Source organism: Schistocerca cancellata, chromosome 7, assembly GCF_023864275.1.
Source record: "Schistocerca cancellata isolate TAMUIC-IGC-003103 chromosome 7, iqSchCanc2.1, whole genome shotgun sequence".
NCBI classification, from domain to species: domain Eukaryota; kingdom Metazoa; phylum Arthropoda; class Insecta; order Orthoptera; family Acrididae; genus Schistocerca; species Schistocerca cancellata.
The window spans coordinates 333,002,050-333,025,478 of record NC_064632.1 but is presented as its reverse complement, the minus strand read 5'-3'; the positions used below and the strand labels follow the sequence as shown (position 1 = coordinate 333,025,478).

At 38.7% G+C, this 23,429-nt stretch overlaps 1 protein-coding gene across 10 annotated transcripts in view; it reads left to right on the top strand.

Annotated features, from left to right (window-relative positions):
- The window catches only part of LOC126091944 (mitochondrial ribonuclease P catalytic subunit), a 135,635-nt gene that overhangs the window by 48,239 nt on the left and 63,967 nt on the right, over nt 1-23,429 (top strand). For all 10 annotated transcript variants that reach the window (XR_007521288.1, XR_007521287.1, XR_007521282.1 and 7 more), the window contains 2 exons: nt 11,413-11,702; nt 15,002-15,251. Coding sequence is in view for 3 of the 10 variants with exons in the window: in XM_049907275.1 (XP_049763232.1) it covers nt 11,413-11,702; nt 15,002-15,251 (540 nt within the window). In the remaining 7 variants the exon portion in view is untranslated. The remainder of the gene's footprint in view (nt 1-11,412; nt 11,703-15,001; nt 15,252-23,429) is intronic.

Here is a 23,429-nt window from a genome sequence, read left to right as displayed (position 1 = left end):
ACAGACAGCTTGTTGGTTGTCATGCCCACATAGAATGAAGCACAGTGGTTGCAGCGTAACTTGTAGATCACATGGCTGGTTTCACAGGCAGCCCTGCCTTTGATGGGATAGGTGATGTTTGTGACTGGACTGGAGTAGGTGGTGGTGGCAGGATATATAGGACAGGTCTTGCATCTAGGTCTATTACAGGGTTATGAGCCATGAGGTAAGGGGTTGGGAGCAGGGATTATCTTGGGATATATGAGTTTATTGTGTAGGTTTGGTGGACAGCAGAATACCTCTGTGAGGGTGGGGGTGGGAAGGATAGTTGGTTGGACATTACTCATTTCAGGGCACGATGAGAGGTAGTCAGAAACCTGGCAGAGAATGTAATTCAGTTGCTCCAGTCCTGGGTTGTACTGAGTTACGAGGGGAATGCCTCTCTGTTGTCCCCTCCCCCTCCCCCTTCCCCCGAACCCGCCGCTGCCACTGCCCCTGCCCCTGCCCCCTCCACTGCAGCTGCCCCTGCCCCTCCTTCCCTACCATCCCATCTCTCACCTGCCCTCTGTCTAACCTCTAGACTGCACATAACTGTCCTACACCCTCTCTCCACCTCGTCCCTCCACACTCCCCAGCAGCACTGCACTGTCTGCCATCCCTACCCTACTATCCCTCCCCAGCGTCCTCCCTACTCCCACCCAGTCGCCACTCCCATCATGCACTGGTGCTGCTGCTCGCAGTGTGGCTACGGTTGTGTCTGTCATCTACTTTTGACGAAGGCCTTACTGGCCAAAAGATTCATTTGTGACAGTTTTTCTGTTGTGCCTATCTGCAGCTCAGTTACTAAACATGGTTTTCCAAAATTCCTTCACCAAAGATGATGAAGTAAATGTTCCAGAATTCGAATCATAAACAGCTGCCAATATGAGTAACTTAGAAGTAGGTATCCTTGATATAGTGAAGCAGCTAAAATCATTTAATACAGGCAAGTCCTCTAGTCCATATTGTATATCAGTTAGGTTCCTTTCAGAGTACGTTGATGAAATAGCTCCATACATTGGCTATCATATACAACCTATTGCTTGATGAAAGATCTGTGCCTAAAGACTGGAAAATTGTGCAGGTCACACCAAAACTCAAGAAAGGAAGTAGGATTAATCTGCTAAATTACAGACCTATATCACTGACATCAAGTTGCAGTAGGATTTTGGAACATATAATGTATTTGAACTTAATATGAATTACCTTGAAGAAAATGTTCTATTGGCAGATATTCTGTACGGATCCAGAAAATATTTTTCCTGTGAAACATCACTATCTCTCTATTCACACAAAATAATGAATGATGTGTATACAGTTAGGTGAAAAAAAGTCATGGGATAGTGATTTGCACATATGCAGATGGTAGTATCACTTACACAAGATATAAAAGGGCAGTGCATTGATGGAGTTGTCATTTGCACTCAGGTGATTCTTGCGAAAATGATTCTGATGTGATTGTCGCCACACAACAGGGATTAATAAACTTTGAATGCGGAATGGTACTTAGAGCTAGATGTATGGGATATTCCATTTCAGAAATCCTTAGGGAAGCCAGTATTCTGAGATCCACAATGTCATGGGTGTGCCAAGAACACCAAATGTCATGAATTACATCTAACCACAGACGACGCAGTGGGCAATGGCCTTCACTTAATAAGTGAGAGCAGTAGCATTTGTATAGAGTTGTCAGTGCTAACAGACAAGCAATATTGTGTGAAATGACTGCAGAAATCATTGTGGTATGTACAACAAATGCATCCATTAGGACAGCATGGTGGCAGAGGGAGGAGACACCTTCCATGTTGCCAAGCCTTCCAGAGTGTTACTTCTGATGACAGTGAATAAATCCGCTTCGCCACTCAAGTACAACCACATTTCAGTCTGCAGGAGAGCCCTTATAGCCATGTAGTGTTACTCACAACGAGCTATTTGTGGGAAGACTAAATCTCATTGGCTGCCAGGATTTAACAAAAGAAATGCACAGAACGGTTCAGAACTGAGCCTCCTTCCAATGAAATGCACTGTGCTGTTTGTTCGTAAAAATTTAAAAGCTCACCTTCATATTTGCTCAGTCCTACCCATAAATTTGCATATTTACAGAGGGAATAAGAGCACAACAGAACGCCCAAGAGGCACTGGTAACTTGGTGAACCAAATTACTTTGATTACCAAGTGTGAATAATACACAGAATTGTGATAATTGTAGACCTCCAGTCTGAAGAACGTCAAGTTGCTGGACAAAAAGGTTTGTTCTTTGCATGTCAACAAGCCCCATTTTATTACAAGACTTGTCCAAGATGACAATTCTCTCTGGTATAAATTGTGACTGCTGGCTAGAGGAAATTTGAGGAGCAAACATACATCTTTGAGATGGTATAAGACAACATGCCTAATACTAATGATCTTGTTGTAATCTAGTTTATATGTATGAGTTGTGATAAATGATGATATCACCGATCTCTATTATTCTGGCCAATCTATGCAGTGTCTGACTCTTCAATGTCGTGTAAGTAAAATTATACATAAAATTTTAATGTCTTCACTGCGTAAACTAAGTTTGGAGAAAAAGTTTACAAAGTCAGTATTTTAGCAGCCCTCTTCCAAAGAATCAAGTTAATAACCATACATACAATATTATAAAACTTTATGAAATTCTTCTTTGGAGAACTACTCCTCGATAATTGTAAAAAGTCATTCACAATTTCTATATTTTTTGACAATTACAGGGCAATATATAGCAGTTCTTGTTTGAAGGTGGTAGAATGATGAAAACTGTGTGTAGTATAGAACCAGAGTGTTGCTGTATGATGCAATAGTTGTACTAAAAAGGAGGTGGTGACTATTGGGCAACAGGAATGGCGAATTACATCAAACCAACCTTAGGACTGATGACTGTAATAACGATAACAGTAGCAAAGCTCTCTCTAACTTTGTGAGATCACAAAACAAGAACTTAAAAACATGCAAATTGAGGATTGAGCCGCGTAATAAACAATCATAGGAAATTTGTAGAATTCTAGAGTGTCTGGCTGGGTCACGTTGTAATTACTCCACACTAGTTCAGCAAGCAGACTGGTTACCATTTTCAGGTGGTCCCAGATGACTGCTGCTCTACTCGTGTCGGCATCCTTCATGCACTGCCCACTATCTCCTCCACCTCTCTGCTCCTATTGCTATATATTCAGCCACTACAGTGGATGGTGGTGGCAGTAGGCATAGCGACATCCTGCTCTGAACTCTGGTCACCATTGTCCACACTATCATTGCTGGGTGCAGACCTCATGGTATAGGAATGCTTTTCTTTTTCTAGGCTCAGTGCAGTGTTACCTGCCTGACTCAGTTGTAGACCACTATCTTTATTAATTAGACCATCTTGGACCCTGATTTCAGTGGCATATTTAATACACAGTTCCAGAAGGAGGAAGACTGCCTAAGTATTTTGGTGGTGTAGTCCAAAGTACGGCCATGTGGAGTCAGGTGCTGCTGCCTCCATCACCCCCACCATACAGTGCAGCAGCCACATGCAGCAAAGTGGTGGAGGGGGTAACAGCCAGCATATAAAGGATGCTGACAGAAGTGGAGCAGCAGTCATCAGGGACCACCTGAAGATGGCAATAAGTCTGTTTGCTGAAATATCATGCCATAATTATGAGGTCATCCAGATGACCAACTAAGAATTTACAAAATAGAAATACACAGGGAAACATCAGACTGAAAATCATACGAAATTGTCACATTCTACAAAGACTTAATTTTCCAATATTTAAAGGAGTTATAAAATTTATTGAAAAAAGTTTCATAGCTTTGGCAACTGTGTGACACTTTTAGCAATTTTTGTAACATAATGTTATAAACATATTGAATTTAATTGTCTTTATTCCTTAATTTTGATGTCAATAAAGGTTTTATGTTCAATGAAATATTCAGAATATGTAATTTTTTATTACCACAAAGTCACTCCCCTCCTCAGGACTTTGTTGTGACAATAAGTATGAGACAGGGGAAGGAGAGTTAAATTCATCTGTCATAAAGAGGACCTGACCTAGTATTTCTTTACGACACGTGGTTACAACTTTGTTACAAATTTTATGAGTTTTGATGTAGCTGTACACAGAAAAACGTATGTCACAAAGTTTGGCAGTTTGATGAAATTTATTTCTCAGGTATTCTTAAAATTGAAATTATAGGCCTATCTTCATTGAAACAAAATAAGAACAGAAAACTGCATTATGAAGCGTAATTTTCCAATTTGTATGAAGCATAACATGCACACTCAAAACAGAGAACTATATGACTGCCAGTAACTTTTTCTTCCATGACCAACAACTGTTTCTGTGTGGTTTCAGTGCATGCTGATTTCAGCTCTCATTCCAGGCATTATCTGACTCTGCATAAATCATGGAGTCAGACTCACTTTTGTTTGTTTCATAACTAAACTGACCAAGGTTTGAACTCAGTCTGTGGACTGGTACTAAGGCACGACACCACACACAATATTTGAGCATTAAATAATTATGAGACACAGTGAGTCACGCACTAAATGAATAATATCAATGTTTGTCATGAAACTGCTGTCATCATATGACAACTGTTTGGTAGTAAGAATGTGATGTTTTTATTTGTTCTTTTATTAGTAATGTACAAATTGTACGCTGAATAGTCTTGGAACAGTAGTATATACAATCAGATCTTATTGGTTAGACTTTGCTAATGAGATATCACAGTACAAAATGCATACTTCACAAAGAAACAATTTTTGGTTTTCGCAAAGCACCTTTATGACTACCTGTCTTGCAGGTTAATTCTAACTGTGCACTGTTTGTGTCTTTCTTCATTTAATAGAAAAGTTGGGGCAATTTTTATAGTTGATAGGGGAACAGTCTGGAATTGCTCTTTATTGTCATTAAAAAGTACATAAGCCATTTTAGTTACATTTATTAAATCCCCTATCAATCCAGATGTAGTCTATAAAAATTGGTGTGAGAACTAATGCAGCAGTCATTACTGCAGATTTGACTTACAACACGATTCTTTTATTGATGTTAAATAATGTAAAATAAAATGACAAAGGACATGAAGTAGTACAGCAATACCTCCTGTATTTCTCCCTGCAAATAATTATACCATGGAATAGGTATTGAGAACATTAAAATTGGTCTACAAGAGCACTGCACATTATATTTCAGCCCCCAGTAAGCCCAAGACAGGTAAAAACATGGCACCCAGAGCTCTCAGCCAGTCAGTATTGTCACCACCATAGGCTGCGCTCTCTCTCTGTGGTTCTCTAAAGTATGCAGTACAGCAGAGCTATCTGTTGAATGTTAACCCAAGATAAAGATTTAAGAACAAAAAGCCAGAGTGTGCTGTTGTCACAAATTAAAAGTTCAGTCACAAAGTTACACAGTTCTACAGTTCTGATAATACTTGATTTTCCAATGTTAAAGTTGTTGTTGTTGTGGTCTTCAGTCCTGAGACTGGTTTGATGCAACTCTCCATGCTACTCTATCCTGTGCAAGCTTCTTCATCTCCCAGTACTTACTGCAACCTACATCCTTCTGAATCTGCTTAGTGTATTCATATTTTGGTCTCTCCCTATGATTTTTATGCTCCATGCTGCCCTCCAATGCTAAATTTGCGAGCCCTTGATGCCTCAGAACATGTCCTACCAACCAGTCCCTTCTTCTTGTCAAGTTGTGCCACAAACTCCTCTTCTCCCCAATTCTATTCAACACCTCTTCATTAGTTATGTGATCTACCCATCTAATCTTCAACATTCTTCTGTAGCACCATATTTTAAAAGCTTCTATTCTCTTCTTGTCCAAACTATTTATCGTCCATGTTTCATTTCCATACATGGCTACACTCCATACAAATACTTTCAAAAACGATTTCCTGACACTATACTCGATGTTAACAAATTTCTCTTCTTCAGAAATGCTTTCCTTCCTATTGCCAGTCTACATTTTATATCCTCTCTACTTCAACCATCATCAGTTATTTTGCCCCCCCCCCCCTCAAATAGCAAATCTCCTTTAATACTTAAAGTGCCTCATTTCCTAATCTAATTCCCTCAGCATCACCCGACTTAATTCGACTACATTCCATTAACCTTGTTTTGCTTTTGTTGATGTTCATCTTATATCTGCCTTTCAAGACACTGTCCATTCCGTTCAACTGCTCTTCCAAGTCCTTTGCTGTCTCTGACAGAATTACAATGTCATCAGCAAACCTCAAAGTTTTTATTTTGTCACCATGGATTTTAATACCTACTTCGAATTTTTCTTTTGTTTCCTTTACTGCTTGCTCAATATACAGATTGAATAACATCGGGGAGAGGCTACAACCCTGTCTCACTCCCTTCCCAACCACTGCTTCCCTTTCATGCCCCTTGACTCTTATAACTGCCATCTGGTTTCTGTACAAATTGTAAATGGCCTTTTGCTCCCTGTATTTTATCCCTGCCACCTTTAGAATTTGAAAGACAGTATTCCAGTCATCATTGTCAAAAGCTTTCTCTAAGTCTACAAATGCTAGAAACATAGGTTTGCCTTTCCTTAATCTTTCTTCTGAGATAAGTCGTAAGGTCAGTATTGCCTCACGTGTTCCAACATTTCTACGGAATCCAAACTGATCTTGCCTGAGGTCGGCTTCTACCAGTTTTTCCATTCGTCTGTAAACAATTCACGTTAGTATTTTGCAGCTATGACTTATTAAACTGATAGTTCGGTAATTTTCACTTGTTGAAGATTAGGTGGGTAGATCACGTAACTAATGAGGAGGTATTGAATAGGATTGGGGAGAAGAGAAGTTTGTAGCACAACTTGACTAGAAGAAGGGATCGGTTGATAGGACATGTCCTGAGGCATCAAGGGATCACAAATTTAGGATTGGAGGGCAGTGTGGAGGGTAAAAATCGTAGAGGGAGACCAAGAGATGAATACACTAAGCAGATTCAGAAGGATGTAGGTTGCAGTAGATACTGGGAGATGAAGGAGCTTGCACAGTATAGATTAGCATGGAGAGCTACATCAAACCAGTCTCAGGACTGAAGACCACAACAACAACAACAACAACAACAACAACAACCACCACCTTTCTGCTTTCCCTTCTTCGCTTAGAACTGGATTTCCATCTTAGCTCTTGATATTCATACAAGTGGCTCTCTTTTCTCCAAAGGTCTCTTTAATTTGCCTGTAGGCATTATCTATCTTACCCCTAGTGAGATAGGCCTCTACATCTGTACATTTGTCCTCTAGCCCTAATTAGCCATTTTACACTTCCTGTCGACCTCATTTTTCAGAAATTTGTATTCCTTTTTGCCTGCTTCATTTACTGCATTTTTATATTTTTTCCTTTCATCAGTTAAATTCAATATTTCTTCTGTTACCCAATGATTTCTACCGCCCTCGTCTTTTTACCTACTTGATCCTCTGCTGCCTTCACTACTTCATCCCTCAGAGCTACCCATTCTTCTTCTATAACCAATAGATTGTGCTCAGAGTCCACATCTGCCTCTGGAAATGTCTTACAATTTAAAACCTGGTTCCTAAATCTCTGTTTTACCTTTATATAATCTATCTGATACCTTCTAGTATCTCCAGGATTCTTCCATGTATACAACCTTCTTTTATGATTCTTGAACCAAGTGTTAGCTATGATTAAGTTATGCTCTGTGCAAAATTCTACCAGATGGCTTCCTCTTTCATTTCTTAGCCCCCAGTCCATATTCACCTACTATGTTTCCCTCTCTCCCTTTTCCTACTCTCGAATTCCAGTTGCCCATGACTATTAAATTTTCGTCTCCCTTCACTACCTGAATCATTTGTTTTATCTCATCATACATTTCATCAATTTCTTCATCATCTGCAGAGCTAGTTGGCATATAAACTTGTATTACTGTAGTAGGAATGGGCTTCGTGTCTATCTTGGCCACAACAATGTGTTCACTATGCTGTTTGTTGTAGCTTACCCGCACTCCTATTTTTTTTATTAATTGTTAAACCTACTCCTGCATTACCCCTATTTGATTTTGTATTTATAACCCTGTATTCACCTTACCTTAAGTCTTGTTCCTATTATTTTAAATTTTATATTAAAGTAAGTTGTCACAGAGTTTTATGGAAAAAACTCATGCATGCAGAAAATGAGACAAACAGAACATTGTTGTTGTCCTCCATGAACACAAGTTATAAAGGTAATGTGCAGGATTTGAGATGTAAAATTTCATCAGACGTAGATGAAATATCATTCTTTATACTGAAGTATTATAGAGAGAGCATGAAAAACCATTAGCAGAAATATTTATAATTCTCGTAGTTGCTGTCATTTTATTCATCCCTTAATCACTTTTCAAACAATGGAAAATCTAGGATGGAATGTAACAAAATCATGAAAAGGGTAGTTGGTACTCACCATATAGCGGAGATGCTGAGTCGCAGATAGACGCAACAAAAAGACTGTCAGAAATTGACCTTTCGATCAACAAGACCTTCGTTAAAAATAGACAAAACACACACACACACAACCACAGTCTCTGGTGGCTGAAATCTGCTTTCAGCTGCCAGAGACTGTGGTCGTGTGTGTGTGTGTGTGTGTGTGTGTGTGTGTGTGTTGTGTTTGCATGCACATTTTGTGTGTGTGTGTGTGTGTGTGTGTGTGTGTGTGTGTTGTCTAGTTTCAACAAAGGCCTTGTTTATCGAAAGCTCACTGTCTGACAGTCTTTTTGTTACTCGTAATCACTTTTGCAAGGATATTGGAGACATCGTGATTTTAAAATTCCAGAACAGCAAAAAAAACATAATTCATATACATGGGTATTTATGTACTTACGGGCCTAGTGTGACAAGGTCTAGTGGCCACATTTACCAAAATGTCTAAAAATGGTTGTAGTTGATCTCCTATTCACAGACGGTATTGCAGGGTGTACAAAGTCAAATATTGGCTGTTTGTATCATCAAAATTATTAATCTGGATAACAGGTCTATAGCTATAAGTTCGCCTATATTAACTAATTTTTATTTGTACTTTTGGATCTAGACATGAATTTTAATTGTTCCATACAAATTTATTTCCTGGTTGTTTTGATATTTTTAGAAATGTTAACCATGGCATTTGTAATTCCTTTGCTTTTTCCACTTAATTGCACTGAAATCACCATTAAACTCAGATAAACAGAAAACCTCACAAGAAAACGTGATGTCAGTATGTGTATGGTGTCATCTTCATATGTACAATTACAACCTATATCCATCAGACGATTTGTTCCTTGTGTGTGTGTACAGATGACTGTGATAGAAAGAAACAGATCTGCGGGTGTGAGATTGTATAGTTAGCTCTTTTCCTTTTCCAATAAAACTGGATGACATTACAGCAACTGTTGAAGTTTATGCCAGTTATATTGTGTTACACCAACTTTATGTTCAGACAGGTTTATTACAAAAAGTGGTGATACTGAAGGATTCTGCATCAGTTTTTCAAATTAACACTTTATCAAAGGAAGGAAAAGAAGGAAAATTTCAGTGCATACCGCCCTTTGTTGAAATTCATGGTAATGAAATGGCAGACCAACAAGTCAGGAACAGTACACTTTAATGACCTAATAAATGAAAATTTTCGGAAAAGTCACATGGAATATCTTACAGTGCAGCATGAAAATAAAGTAGTGGTTGGTGGGACAAATGACTGGTATTGAGGGGAAAAGACTTTCTTCTGGTGCTCAGGATGGTGAGGGCTCTCCCTCTGGCCATTGTGGATTCATAGAGATGAGAGGGGCAGCTGTAGAGAAAGAAACAGTGAACACAAACAGTTATTTATTAATTGATTCAACTTGGACAGTTATTCGGGTGTTCCTTCATCTCTGGCGTGGTTTGGCATCAGCTTGTAATATTCCAGCTTGTAGAGGAGGGTGCTGTGCACATGCACTGCTGTGATGACGAACTCACTGAGCACACAGGTTCTGAGTCAGCAGTGGTGGCCAGCAGTGGGATGTGGCCCCACTACAGAAGCGAGGCACCTCACATGGCCTTCTCCCTTGTGACAGGTGGTAGATCACAGCATTTCCCAGCTGAACTGTTGGCTGGAGAGTGGCGATGGGCACCTGGTAGTCTCCAGCAGTAGTGAGCTGTCCCATGGCTTGGTGGCAAACTGTTGGCTGCCAGGCCACAGACAGTTAGACTGAGGTCTGTGGATCATGGCCCAGTGGCAGCATTTTAATTACAGTAAAGACTACAAGGTTGTGGCTGAGACAAACTGGATGCAGTTACGTTGCCCAGCTGGCTGACCATGACTGCTGGTCAGGGAAGGGTTTAAATGGAGCTGTTCGGTGCTGACTTTGCGGAAAAGACTGTGTTTCTGTGTCACCATGAAAAACTCTGGAACAGGATCGATGACTGACATCCGTCTGCTGCAACCGACACTATGTCAAACTGCAGTAGCTTCCTGGCACCCCAGGTTGTCGACACACAGAAACGGCGGTACGGAAACAACAGCTTCTGCTGAGTTGCTGTATCGACAGGGGCATTGTCCAGCAATGATCAATGCCAACATCCCAGCACACTGACAATGGCATTGGTGGTGTCAATTCTGGTACTATCAGAAAGTGGAAAGATCTGTTATGTGAATTTATTCCAGAATTTTCACAGACTGAAACTGTGACAACACTATGACTAATTGCAAGTGATGATTGGTATCTGAGCAGTTGAATCAAATTGGTGTGTACCCTCATGCAATGTTTAATTTAGAATAAATAACACACTGTTAGGAACTGGCGTCATTTACTAACTTGTGAAACCTCACAGCAACATAAAATATCATCAACTGCAGAACTGTGTTGGGAAACTCAAAAACAAATGATACTTTATCAGTGCTAAGAGCATTGGATGAACAAAAGAATTTGATATTGTAAGTGGCTATACTGACTGTAACTGTAATTGAACACAATTTAAAAAATAAAAAAGTATAGTAAGTATTGAGTAGGTGCTTGGGTTTAGCCCGAGTGCAATAATAATGGGTATTTTTAATTTTTATAACCTCTGTAACCACACTTGTATCATACTCTAGAGCTTTCACATTGCTGTTTTGATCTGTTGTTTGAGGACTACATAACATAAAGTTAGATTTGTTCACTGGCCAGATATCTTGTTACGCACATTTTATAGTGAAATTTAGCATTACTTACATTAAACAGCACTTGGTTCCAGCTGTATTTTAGGTCCATTGTTACAGATTAATTTTATTGTAATGTTGACCATAGTAAATTTCATTATTGTTTGATTCATTTTGATAAGTGTTCATATGACGTGCTACATAAAATATATTCTTATAGTGACCATTTTGACTGTTCGCAGAATGGCTGAGAGCTAATTAGTACTAAGGAAACTATGCATGTTACAGCTGACGCACCATCCTAAATCTGCTGTTTACACTTCCTTGGCTGTTGCTGCATTTCGTAATGGAAATAATGAACTTGCCCACTCAGTCATGGAGGAAGTATTTGAACGGGATGATAGACGACCAGGTCCTGAGGCCTATTTGGCTTGGCTGCAGCACAGTGATCCAGAAGAACTGTTACATTTTATTGCAACCCATGGAGAAAAGCCTACTGATGAAGTAGTGTGTGCTTTGTCTGAGAAGCTGGAAGCTGACAGAGGATTTCAAGCAAATTTTACAACTGTAAACAAAAGGTAAAGAAATTATTGATATTGGGGAGGGGGGGGGGAGACTGTGTGTGTCCAGGTGGCTAGCCATAATAGATTTTACCAGGAATTCTGATTCTTGGTTCCTGGGGATACATCCTCCCATCAAAAGCTCATAAAAACAGAAATGGCTCTTCCAAGTCATCGTCTTCTGAATTCTCCTAGCTTAAGAAGTGAAAATTTTCACCATTAATGATCATCTGTCTGTCTTGTATAGTTTCTCCCAATTCATTTTTGTTCTTTGATTCATCACTTACTTAAATTTTGTATTTTTCCTAGTTATTTGTGTGGATCGATGTCTGTATTATTGGATTGTAAGAGTTAAGAATTTAAAAAAGTACTATTATGTGGACAATTTTAAATGTTATGAATGTGTTATGTGACCTGCTTTAGACAAACAGGAGGACAGGTTTTCGGGAAGCAATAAATAAATAAATAAATTCCTTCACTCTATCACTTCTCCATCATGCATACTCCTTCCTTGGAGTCATGACTCCTATTGTCAACTTTTCACCAAGCTACCAGTGTAGATCGTTTTCTATTGCTTCCTCTTTACAACCCACACCCACAATTTTTATGATCCGATGTTTTTGCTTTTTGCCTTCTTCATATTTAAATTAATTCTTCTCTTTCAAAAATGGTCTGCATTCAGTGCAGAAGAGACAGACTATCTTGAGATAGTATCATTTTGTTCTCTGTCTGTCTTGACTTCTTAGTTCTCTATCACATGTGTCAGTTTCGTTTTCATGTCAGTTGGAAATTCTGGGAAGTGTGCATGTGGAAAATCAGTTTTTTACTTCAGACTTTCTCTTGAAAAATTGATGTACATAGCTCCTTACGCATCACACATGGTTGTCATAGGCAGAAAAGACAGAATACTTTTGTCTAAAATGTCATATGATAAATTTCCTCACACTAAAACACATCCTCTACCCCCCATTTTTGTCTAATATGTAGTGTGTTAATTTCCTCGTGTCATTGCACATACCTCTCCCTTCTCCCACTCCCTGTCTCTCCCTCAGCCCTTGTGCCTGCATCCATATATGCACCTTACTGTAATAATTTGTCTATTAATTTTGCTTTGTCTCAATCTTACTGACAAGCTTCTCTGTAACAAAATTTCAACAACTTTTTTAAATAACTTTAAATAATAAAAGCTAATTTTATTACATTCCATTGGCAAATTTCCATTACGAGCCACATCTTACATTAAGGTCTTGCCTTTCGGTGATCATGTACAACTTGGAATTTTCCAACCTTCCTGCTTGATGTTTCAGTAGGTAATATTTGATTTCTATTTGCATATTTTTGACATTCAGTTCTGGCTAAATGAGGTCTGTGTGAGAAGTTCTCAGTTTGACACAGAGCAATAGCATAAGCCAATGTCAGTTTGACGCATGTAATAATTTTGCTTGTACGTCTCTCTCTCTCTTTTTTAGAGATCTTGTTTGGATCAGTTGGATGAATGGGAATACCAAGGCATGATAAAAATTCTGTGTTTTGGGTGTTTTATCACCAACAAAAATTCAGCCAAATGTAGAGAAGGCTTAGAATATGCCTGGTTCTCAGTAGTGAAGAGACAGGTGAATTCAAATGTGGCAATACTTTCCTGAAGATGTTGCTTGTGGAGGATGTCCCAAAATTGCTCCCACCCATGAAAATTATGTGAAATGCACCAATACGGAATCCACAAACCTGGGTATAAGGGCAAATGTTAAAGGAATACAGCAAGAATTAACAATGGGAAAGCTTTGTGCAAGACAGGTGGGTGTGTCGACTGCTGTCCAAAGGCAAATGCATAAACAAATTTCTCAGAAACATTTGAAATATTTTGAAAATAATTCAGTTGATTTTGTGTGCTGATTTGTTACTGCGAATGAGATGTGAATTATTCTCATTTGGGAGGACAACAGTTCATACCCGCTTTTGGCCATCCAGAATTCAATTTTCCATGATTTCCCTAAATCACTCCAAGCAAACACAGGGATGCTTCATTTGAAAGGGCACAGCTGATTTCCTTCCCCATCCTTGACACCATACAAGTTTGTGCTCCGTCTCTAATGATCTCAATGTTGATGAGATGTAAAACCCAATTTTCCTTCCTTTCTTTCTTGAGATGTGAATTAATGGTAGAAATGAAACTTCATCAAAGCACTGAGTGATAGCTGAAGATCATGCTTCAGAAAAGACAATGTTGATTTCATCTACTGGCAATGTTGTGGCTAGTGTCTTCTTTGAATTCTTCTTGTTGACTATCTTCCAAAGTATAAACCTCTAACTGTTTATTATTACCCAAGTCTTCTGAAACACTCATATACATGAAGTGAGTCTTGGACAGCAAAAGAAAACTCAGTATTTCATTAAAACAATGCACCTGTCCACACAACATCATTAGTGATAGGAAAACTATATTATTAGAAATATGAATTAGTGGAACATCCCCTCTTTTCCTCACATTTGCACCAGTAGCGTTCCACATATTTTCACGGCTATTGAACTTATGACTGTAAAACATCTTGAGTGATGTGAGAAGGTTATGGCAGATGTTGTAGTTGGATATTTTTTAGATGTGTCAGAGATGGGATCTACTCACAGAAAAATGTTGGCTATGGTGCTTTGACTGGAAAGGGGACAATACTGAAAAAAAAATTGATTGTAGAAAACATAGTATTTCACTTCAAGGCTAATAACTTTTCATAATACTCTCATAGTTTTTTAATGTAGCAAGTTGTGTCAGGCAAAATATTACTTATTTAGCAAAATTAGACATATTTATACAGGGTGTAATGGGTATATGCAGATATTTTTGTATATGGTACCTTAATATGTACACACATCAGTGTGTTGGTTGATTTTTCTGTGTGTCAAACAGTCTTACCACAAACACATCGCATAATTGAACCGATGTTTTCTGCGCGGTTGTAAGTGCTTCACTAAGTGGACTAGGCCTGCCAGTTTAGACTAACCATTTTGTGTCCACACTTTAACATATGATGTGCTGCCCAGGGGAAAATAAGCACTGATGGCTTGCTCTTTTGTATGTACCTGGATGTACTTCCCCTGACCTAAAAGCATATGACTTGTAATAGCTATAATGATCTGCCTGCAAATGATGCAAATGCTGATATAATGTTGCTCAGTACACCATCCTCAGTCACCAACAGAAATATCTGTACTTATACTCATTACACCTTGAATATATTTTGATAACAATGTAATGTATACAGTTTGGTCGTAAACTTATTTGTAGAGTAAAGTAATTACTAAAAGAAGACATCTTTCTTTAGGGGCATTTGCCAGACATGTAACAAGCAGTTGACACCACAGCTTCCCACGCCAACTGAATATAAGCAGTTGCAGGTGGCAATGTTGGACCGGGTTTTACTATCGGATGATGTATTTCTTAAGACATCACCTAAAGAGGTTGTTCACTTTCAAAACATGTTGAAGAAGAACAGAACTTGGGATGTAGTAATAGATGGCCTGAATGTGGCATTTGCTAGTGGCTCTTCTTCGAGTAGCAATCATGCCAAGCTGGTAAGTGTCATATATGCCAGTTGTAAAAATATAAATTTACATACTCTGCAAAAAATGAGAACAACATCTATGCTGTTCATATAAAGACTTAGTGAAGTATTGGAATTGACTTGTTGTCACTGTCATCATCATCATCATCAGCAGCAGCAGCAGCAGCAGCAGCAGCAGTAGTAGCAGCAGCAGCAGCAGCATCACCTCTAGACGGTGCTAGGTCTGGGACCCATGACCACTCCTCCATGCAAAGATCGCTCTTTTATCCCTCTGTTTTTCTGGTTTTTAGATTCGGCCAACCCTTTTGTGCCTTCTACTGTGTGTGTTGTAACTTCCTCACTTTATAGTTTGACCCCTTAGACTGGATCCACCCACTTTTTAACAGACCCTCTATCTTATGCAACTAACTTATGAACCATAGGACTGATGACCTCGCCATTTACTGCCATAATCCGCCTCAATCAAGCAGAATTTGTTATTTGTTATTGTTAAAATAATGGCAGCTCAGGAAATGGCATAGTGGTGTGCTTGCAGTTAGTAATAAAAAAAACTGTGTTGTGAAAAAACTGAATTTTCATGTAACAGTTTTCATTCAATGATTATTTACGGTTTTCATGAAAGTCTAACTCAACAACAATGCCTCAAATTGTTTTGTTCAACTTCTGGTACTGAGTCACCTTCAGAAAATACTGTTTATAATTTCTTTGTAGAATATCATTGCGGTCATGCTTCGAGCGATGATTAATTTTGTTAATGTCAACCAAAATTGATTGTTGTGCCAAAAAACATTGATGCTGTGTGTAACATGATTGAAGGGGACTGATGTTTGACTTCATGCAAGATAGAAGCACCCTTAGGCATATTGAAGATTGCAGTACATGCTTTGTTGTATCAGTAGTTAGCTTTGGAAAAGATCTGTTCCCATTGGAGTCCACACAATTTGACTAAAGCTCAGAAATGAGCTTGTGTCAATTCGTGTAAATAAGGCTCAAAAAATTCGACTAAGGAAATGCAAAAGATCGCAACGGGAGATATAACTCGAATATACACTGGTGTCCAAAACTTAAGGATGAAATTAACTTTCACATCATGCGCCACTGCCAACTAGCTTGATGAAACTGGGACCATACATAGAAAGAACTGCTACAGTATAGTACAGAAGGTAATTGAAAGAAATATACAGTGAGATGAATGGAAATGACAGTTTGAATTAAACAGTCATTACAATAATTACACTGAAGTCACCACGATTCGTGTTGGTCCCTTGGTCATTACAAATGGTGGGACATGGTTCTTAATTGGGGGTGTGATCACCAATGATGGCAATGCATGCTTTGCGACGTTTGACCATGGTGGCCAAAAGGTTAGCAAGGAGTTCTTGTGGTACAGGGTTCCATTCCTCCACCAGCACAGTTGTAAACTGTTGGATGGTCATTGATTCATGTGGACCTGCTGCAATACATCTCCCATCGCATTCCACACGGGCTTTATGAGATCTAAGTTGAGATGGCAGGGTGTGTACAACCCAGGACAACCAGGAGATCTGGGAAAAACCCGGGAATTTTTTCATCCAGGAGAAAATCGGGAAAAACCTGGCAATTTTTTAGAATTCTGGGAATTTTTAGTTGTTTTAGTTTCAGTTAAATTTTTGTAATTTTGACTGGTAAGAACCGATACTCTAACAAAGGCTATTACTGTATCCCGCCACTGCAGAATAATACTGCGGCATTAAAACATGAAAGAGAGAAAAAAACGAAAATGATACTTAAGTTGCAAAGGACATGCACCATATAAAATAACACAGTGCTCGTACAAGCGTTTGCCAACAGCAAAATGTGTTGAAGTCTTTGGGAACCATGCAGTGCTTCATAACAACAAATTTGCCTCCAATGAGTGTAATGTCACAACTGTTTGCATTAGATTCATTTAAGGAGCTACGAGCGGGCTTTTTCACATGCACAGTTGAGTCGTGTATGAGTAATACCTTTACCTACTTGTGGCTACAGAAGTGTGGCTGTTGGCTGTGAAAGCAGCAGTAGCAGCAACCAGTCACATGGTACCCAGAAAAATTTTACTGGCACGCCCAAGCTGCCAGATTCATGCGTGCTCAGCAGGCCTGGATCGGGAGGGGGCAGGGGGGGGGGGGGGGGGGGGCTAACTGGAGTATCTGAACCTGGCAGCAATTTCTGGGGGAGGGGGCAAATTCATATTCTTGAGGAAAAAACCTTTTTTCACAAAGCACCTAGCATCCGGCACACGTCGGTCTATCGATTATTCGTATGATTTTGAAATGCACCCTGCTAGTTTTTGGACATTTTCGAACACATTCTAAGTTGAGTTCTGAATGAATTATAAGTTGATTTTTGAATGCGTGCATAGTGTACATGATGTCTCTGCCAGGGGAATCCTTGTCGCATCTAGAAATGAACTTTCCTGCAGACAAAATGGGACGGAGCTATACGAGCTGAGCAGAATAAAGTTGAACCAGTGAATGCCAGCTGCTGCTTGTTTATGTGGTTGATTCAGTTTGCAGATTTTCAGTGTTGTTATAATTAATAGAGAAATCGATAGATTCAGATTACCAGAGTGGAAATACACGACGATCAGGAATAACAGGTAAGAAAGATTATGTATTATCTTCTCGGTGTATCCAAGAAAGTGAAATTTTGACAGAAAATTTTTGGCCAGATTGCTGCAGTAGACAGGGCCAGCTGTAGTCCCCAGCTAGCAGCCGCTTAACTTCCGTTCTGGGAGTAGTGCAGAAAATGCATTGTACGAACACATAATAACGCCTAACCGGAGAATAATTGCAGGATAACTAAACCGGTGATTGTGGCAGGGTTAGTAAAGTTAACTGGAGAATTAGTTTTGATAGTGGTAGGAATAGTTACAGAATTAGTGATGACAAGATTATTTGTTAGAATGAGGAAGGAGAAGAAATGGAGACATCACACAAATTGTGGAAGAATATGATGATTCCAAATTTATACAAAAATCTCGTACTACAACTTTTCGACCTCATGCTCGAGAAACTGGAGCGTTTGAAAGAAATGTGAAACTATTTTCTAACATAAAGCTTTTTGCTTGTAGTAGGCCAAACAGGTATTTCGTATTGGTACTTTGTGAATTATATTCTGCCGTACTATAAAAATGATCATTATTGCCAAAACAGTGTTGCTTTTTCGGTGTGTGTTACAATTGCTGCAATATTAGGAAGGCCTATTTTGTTTTTATCCAGCACACAGTGACAAAATAGATGTAATCATATTAAGAAATCACACTAGTCTTGGGTACTATTTGAATTAACAGCTTTTTCAGTATTAGACAATGACATTTCGATTTTTCATATAGCAAAATGTTTGACAAACTTTGATGAGGTAATAGTTCTTTTGCGGAAAGGAAGGCATGCGAAGCAAAGCTGTAGCAAGATTAGAGAGAAAAATCGCTAGTACCTAAGGAGTGAAGAAATGTGTACTGTCTTGCCTGTCTCTTGTCTTTACTGGTTTTAGGTATCCTATATTTAATTTTATGTCACACAGAAGAGCAAGTTACTAGATAATAGGCAATAAAGAGTCCAGATTTTCTGAAGAGTTCTTGTTCTCCCGGTTACAAATAATCCCATCCAGTATTAATTGTGAAATTTTTATTTATTTATTTTATTTATTTATTTATTAAAGGGGCAGGGGGGGGGAAGATGTCAAAATGGCCGACTGGGAGCAGGAGAGGTACTACAGGACATTTTAGTTTCCATTGTCCTGAAATAGTTTGATGGCATCCATTACAGAGCGAAATACAGTGACATGCGGTATAAGAATGTTGTCTGAAGAGGCGTGGCATTGCACTTTGGCACACTTAAGACCAAATAACATGTCTTACATTTCCTCAAAGATTCAAAGATGTATGTTTTACATATCAGACTCTTCGGAAAGATGTGCGCTACAAAATGAACTCTTTTTGAATTTTTTTTATGCTCTGGTGCGCAGAGCAGTCTGAGTTGTAGTGGGGGGGTAGTCTCCATGTGAGAAATGAACAAATGAAAACAAGGCAGATTTCTGCGGCTGGGAGCTGTCAAGTGAATTAAAATACATTCACATAATTATGGAAGGCTGAAATATGTTACTAGTTTCAGATTTTATTTTATTCCTACCTTTCTGACAGTCAAGCATTAATCATCTTGCAGAACAATAAAGTTATTTTTGTCAGTTTGCTAAAGAAATTTGGCTTTTATTAAGCTTTCCTGCTGAGGCAGTAAATTTATTTGAAACGAAGTGTTTAATTCCACACTAATGGCTAGTGTCAACTGTTCGCTGCATTTCAAGTGCACATTTTCATCTTCTAGCACGTATGGCATTATGCCATAGTAAAGAACCAAACATGGAATAATACAGTACTGGTACTCCAAGAAAATGTACATCCCGAAAACCACACTGAAAAGCTTAATATCAGGTCGAGACCTATGTCATTGGGAATCTGAACATACAAATGTGCACTTCAAGGCAAACTATGCATTTTAGTATGGTTCACGAAATTCCAACACTGTTGGAGTATCCTCTGATGTCTGGTTTCTTTTATGACATGATGTAAGTAAGATCTTTTAATGTTTTATATGTACAAACATACGGGCTTCCTACGTCACCGTAGCTGCGCAAGCACAGTGATGCGTCTTATCTGGTGCTCTCTGGCAACTGCTGAAATGAATCTATTTCTAACAGGTCACAGGAAAATATTGCAAATTGTGGTATGAAAAGCGTTATTTTCAAAGTAAATTACCTTTTATGCAAGATGACCTATGTGCGAGAATGTACGTTGAATTTCTTAAATCGCAGAACATTTGCTCTCATTTAAAAATCAACTCTTTGATGACCAGCCATTTAGAAGAATTTTGAGCCCAGATCACCAGAGATTTATGTTGGTATTAAAAATTTTACTGGTGTATTTGTGTGATCTATCTTAAAGTGTAACATGCACTAAACAGATCAATATTATATGTGAAAGCTTAGTTTCTCTTGTAGCTTATTAATCTTCGAGACAATTATTAGATGCGAAAGCTTTTCTTTTCTTGTAGCAACACTATGTATATTAACTAAAACCATTAACTTTTCCTTCCTTCCCCCCCTCCCCCGAGTTTATACTTTCATAATACGAAAATATGCAGTGTACATGTTGCTGCCCATCAAATATCTTTCCAAAACATGTTTTTCCCCCGGAGTTTTGTTTTCTTAAGTGCTGGGAAATTCTACGCTGCTGTATAAAACCATATCCACTCAAGGAATGATAAGTTTTACAATTTTGACGGAAAGTATACTGTCACTTAACATGGAAAAATGTATTTTCACCTGGGAGAAAATGTATTTTTAACCGGGACATCCAGGAAAAATCCAGGATTTTTTTTTTTCCTTGTCCGCGTATACACCCTGGATGGGCAGGCCAATGCATTCGCCGAATATCTTTGTATGTGGAGTTTTTCCACCTGTACTGTTCAGTGTAGTCACACATTGTCAGACACAAAATTGAAGCCAGAGCTAAATGAACCCATGAAAAGATGCACATGGGAAAGGAGTACAGTGTCCCAGTATCGTTGACTGAGTGTACCATGTTTAAAGATTTGGAGGTCAGTAAACCCATGCGACATGCCCTCCCACTCCACAAGACCCGAACTACCAAAATGATCATATTTTACAATGTTCCTGGCTGCGTTACATGTTCCTACATCTCGCTATATGAGAGAACATCCAGCATTGCCGAACATGATCACTTTTTGTGGTCCAGGTGTTATGGTGTGGAGATACATAATGTTGCATGGTTGTACTGACATCCAAATCTTTGAACATGGTACATTCACCTGTCAATGTTATTGTGACACTATACTTCTTCCCCACGTGACCCTTTCCATAGGAGAATTTGGCCCTGACTTCATTTGTATGGATGGCAGTGCAGATGGAGAAGCTCTTTGATAAGAAGATATTTGGTGAATGGACTTACCTGCTTGTTCCACTGACTTAAATCCCATTGAGCATGTGGAGATTCATTGGGGAGACATATTGCAGGATGTCCGCATGCATCAACAACCATCCAACAGTTGTCAACTGTGCTGGTGGATGCCCTAGCAGAAGGACTCCTTACCAACTTTGTGGCCACCAAGGGAGCACATTGCAGAGCCTACTGTGATTATGCACCCTACTAAGAACTGTGTCCTACCATATGTAATCTTCAGAGGGCCATCGTAAATCATGGTGACTTCAGTGTAATTGTTGTTTTTGAATAAAAGCTTCATTTCTGTTCATGTCATTGCATATTCTTCCAGTTACCTTTTCTACTACAATGTAACAGCTATTTTTAAGTACGATCCAACTTTCATCAAGTTGTGTTGCTTAGCAGTGAAACATCATGTGAAAGCTACTTTCATCCAAGTTTTGCACACCAGTGTATTTGTAAAAGCCAAGAACTAATCAGTAATCAACAGTTTGTGTTTACCAAGATGAACCAAAACCAAAAAAGATGGAACTTTCAAATAAAGATAGCATGTTTCTTTGATTTCATTTGACGTGTCAGTACCGTTGTTGTAGAGGATCCAAGACCAGTTATTACTGAATGGTATACAATAATTTTTTTGCCACAAGTGGCTGAATTTGTCACATTATTTTGTGTCATGACACTTTCAGCTGTCACAAATTGTATTAAATGGTTGATTATTTCTTGGAGAAAAACATCAAATTAATGTCTAAATACTCATATTCACCTGATTTTTTGCCTAATGGGGAAAAAATGCATGGAGAGCAATTTTCAACAGCTCCAGAAGTTGCTGAATCCTTTCAAAACCAATATTCTACATGTCAGATCATACAGGAGGAATAATAGTATGGACGATTTACATACTTCAATTAAAGTAACTTTGTGCTTGATATTTCAGTGAGTCAAGTGGTTTAAGCCAGTGAACCATAGTTAGTTATCGAGTGCCACTTGTTTGCTGTGTTGCGTGTACTGTAGGTACATGTAGAGCATTCTCAAGCACAGCAAGCACCCTCTGGCAACACTGATGCCTTCTGCCACTATCTGACAAATACAAAATTATTTTATTTGAGTATTAGTTATGAACTTGATATAAATGTAGATACAATTTCCTATGTGCGTAGAGCCACTGAATCGTATCCATTTCAAAGGCTTGGTTACGAGCACACAAATTAGGCAGTGAATTAACTTATTAAGCAAAAACAAGAATAATTGAAATTTTTACCACTGTCAATACATTTTACAGCTCTTTTTTAAAAAATATTGTAGCTTTAGTGAAAACACCATGATACTTGTAATAAGGGTGTTCATAATGTGACTGACTGGTTCATCACTTGCGCTTATTTTTTTTCTGTACACTCACTTTTCATCCAGCACCACGACCAAAAATGCTATGCAGTAATGCATAGTGGTGTGATATAGCTGATCGATTTATATAATATCTTTTATGATGAAAGGATATGTCCAGTCTTGTAGCCAAAGGAACCTCTTACAGTAACATTTTCAATTTATTTTGCAGAGAAACACCAAATTTGTTCAGTTAACTGATTTTTGATGAAACCACAGTACATGCTTAGAATGCAGCAATTTCCAATATATGTTCCCACAAGGATACTGTCATTGAAGAAACAATAGTGCACATCTGACTCTGTGTTGATTTGCAGCATGAATGAAAAAGCACACTCAGTCATAGCATATTATTATTGCTTGTTGCAGAACTCTCCATGCCAGAAAGCCACTCTTAAGTCAAGGCGAATTTATGAGAATGGACAGTGTTTCACAAGATGATCTTTTCAGTGGCAAAGAAAGTAGGATATGAGATTTGTTTTTGAGAATGATTGACAGCTGCCAGCTACTGCACCAACCACTGATACTCTGCAGGTGTTCGCTACAGTAGTCTGTCATTATAATCTCTGTATAAACAACAGAATTGTGTGCAAAGAGCCTGGATTTTCATCCTTTTGTGATTACATGGAATTTCCAACTTTTTTGGCAGGTTGACTTGCACATTATTCTTTCAGCTTCATTTTCATTATGAGGAATTGAAAATTCATGATTTCCCACTAACTGAAGGCACACTGAATCAAATGTGCCAGCTGACTGAAATCTGATATTATTTTTTCAATGACAGTCTGTGAATTTTTGTTGCAATATTGACCCGAGCTGTGAGCATTATTG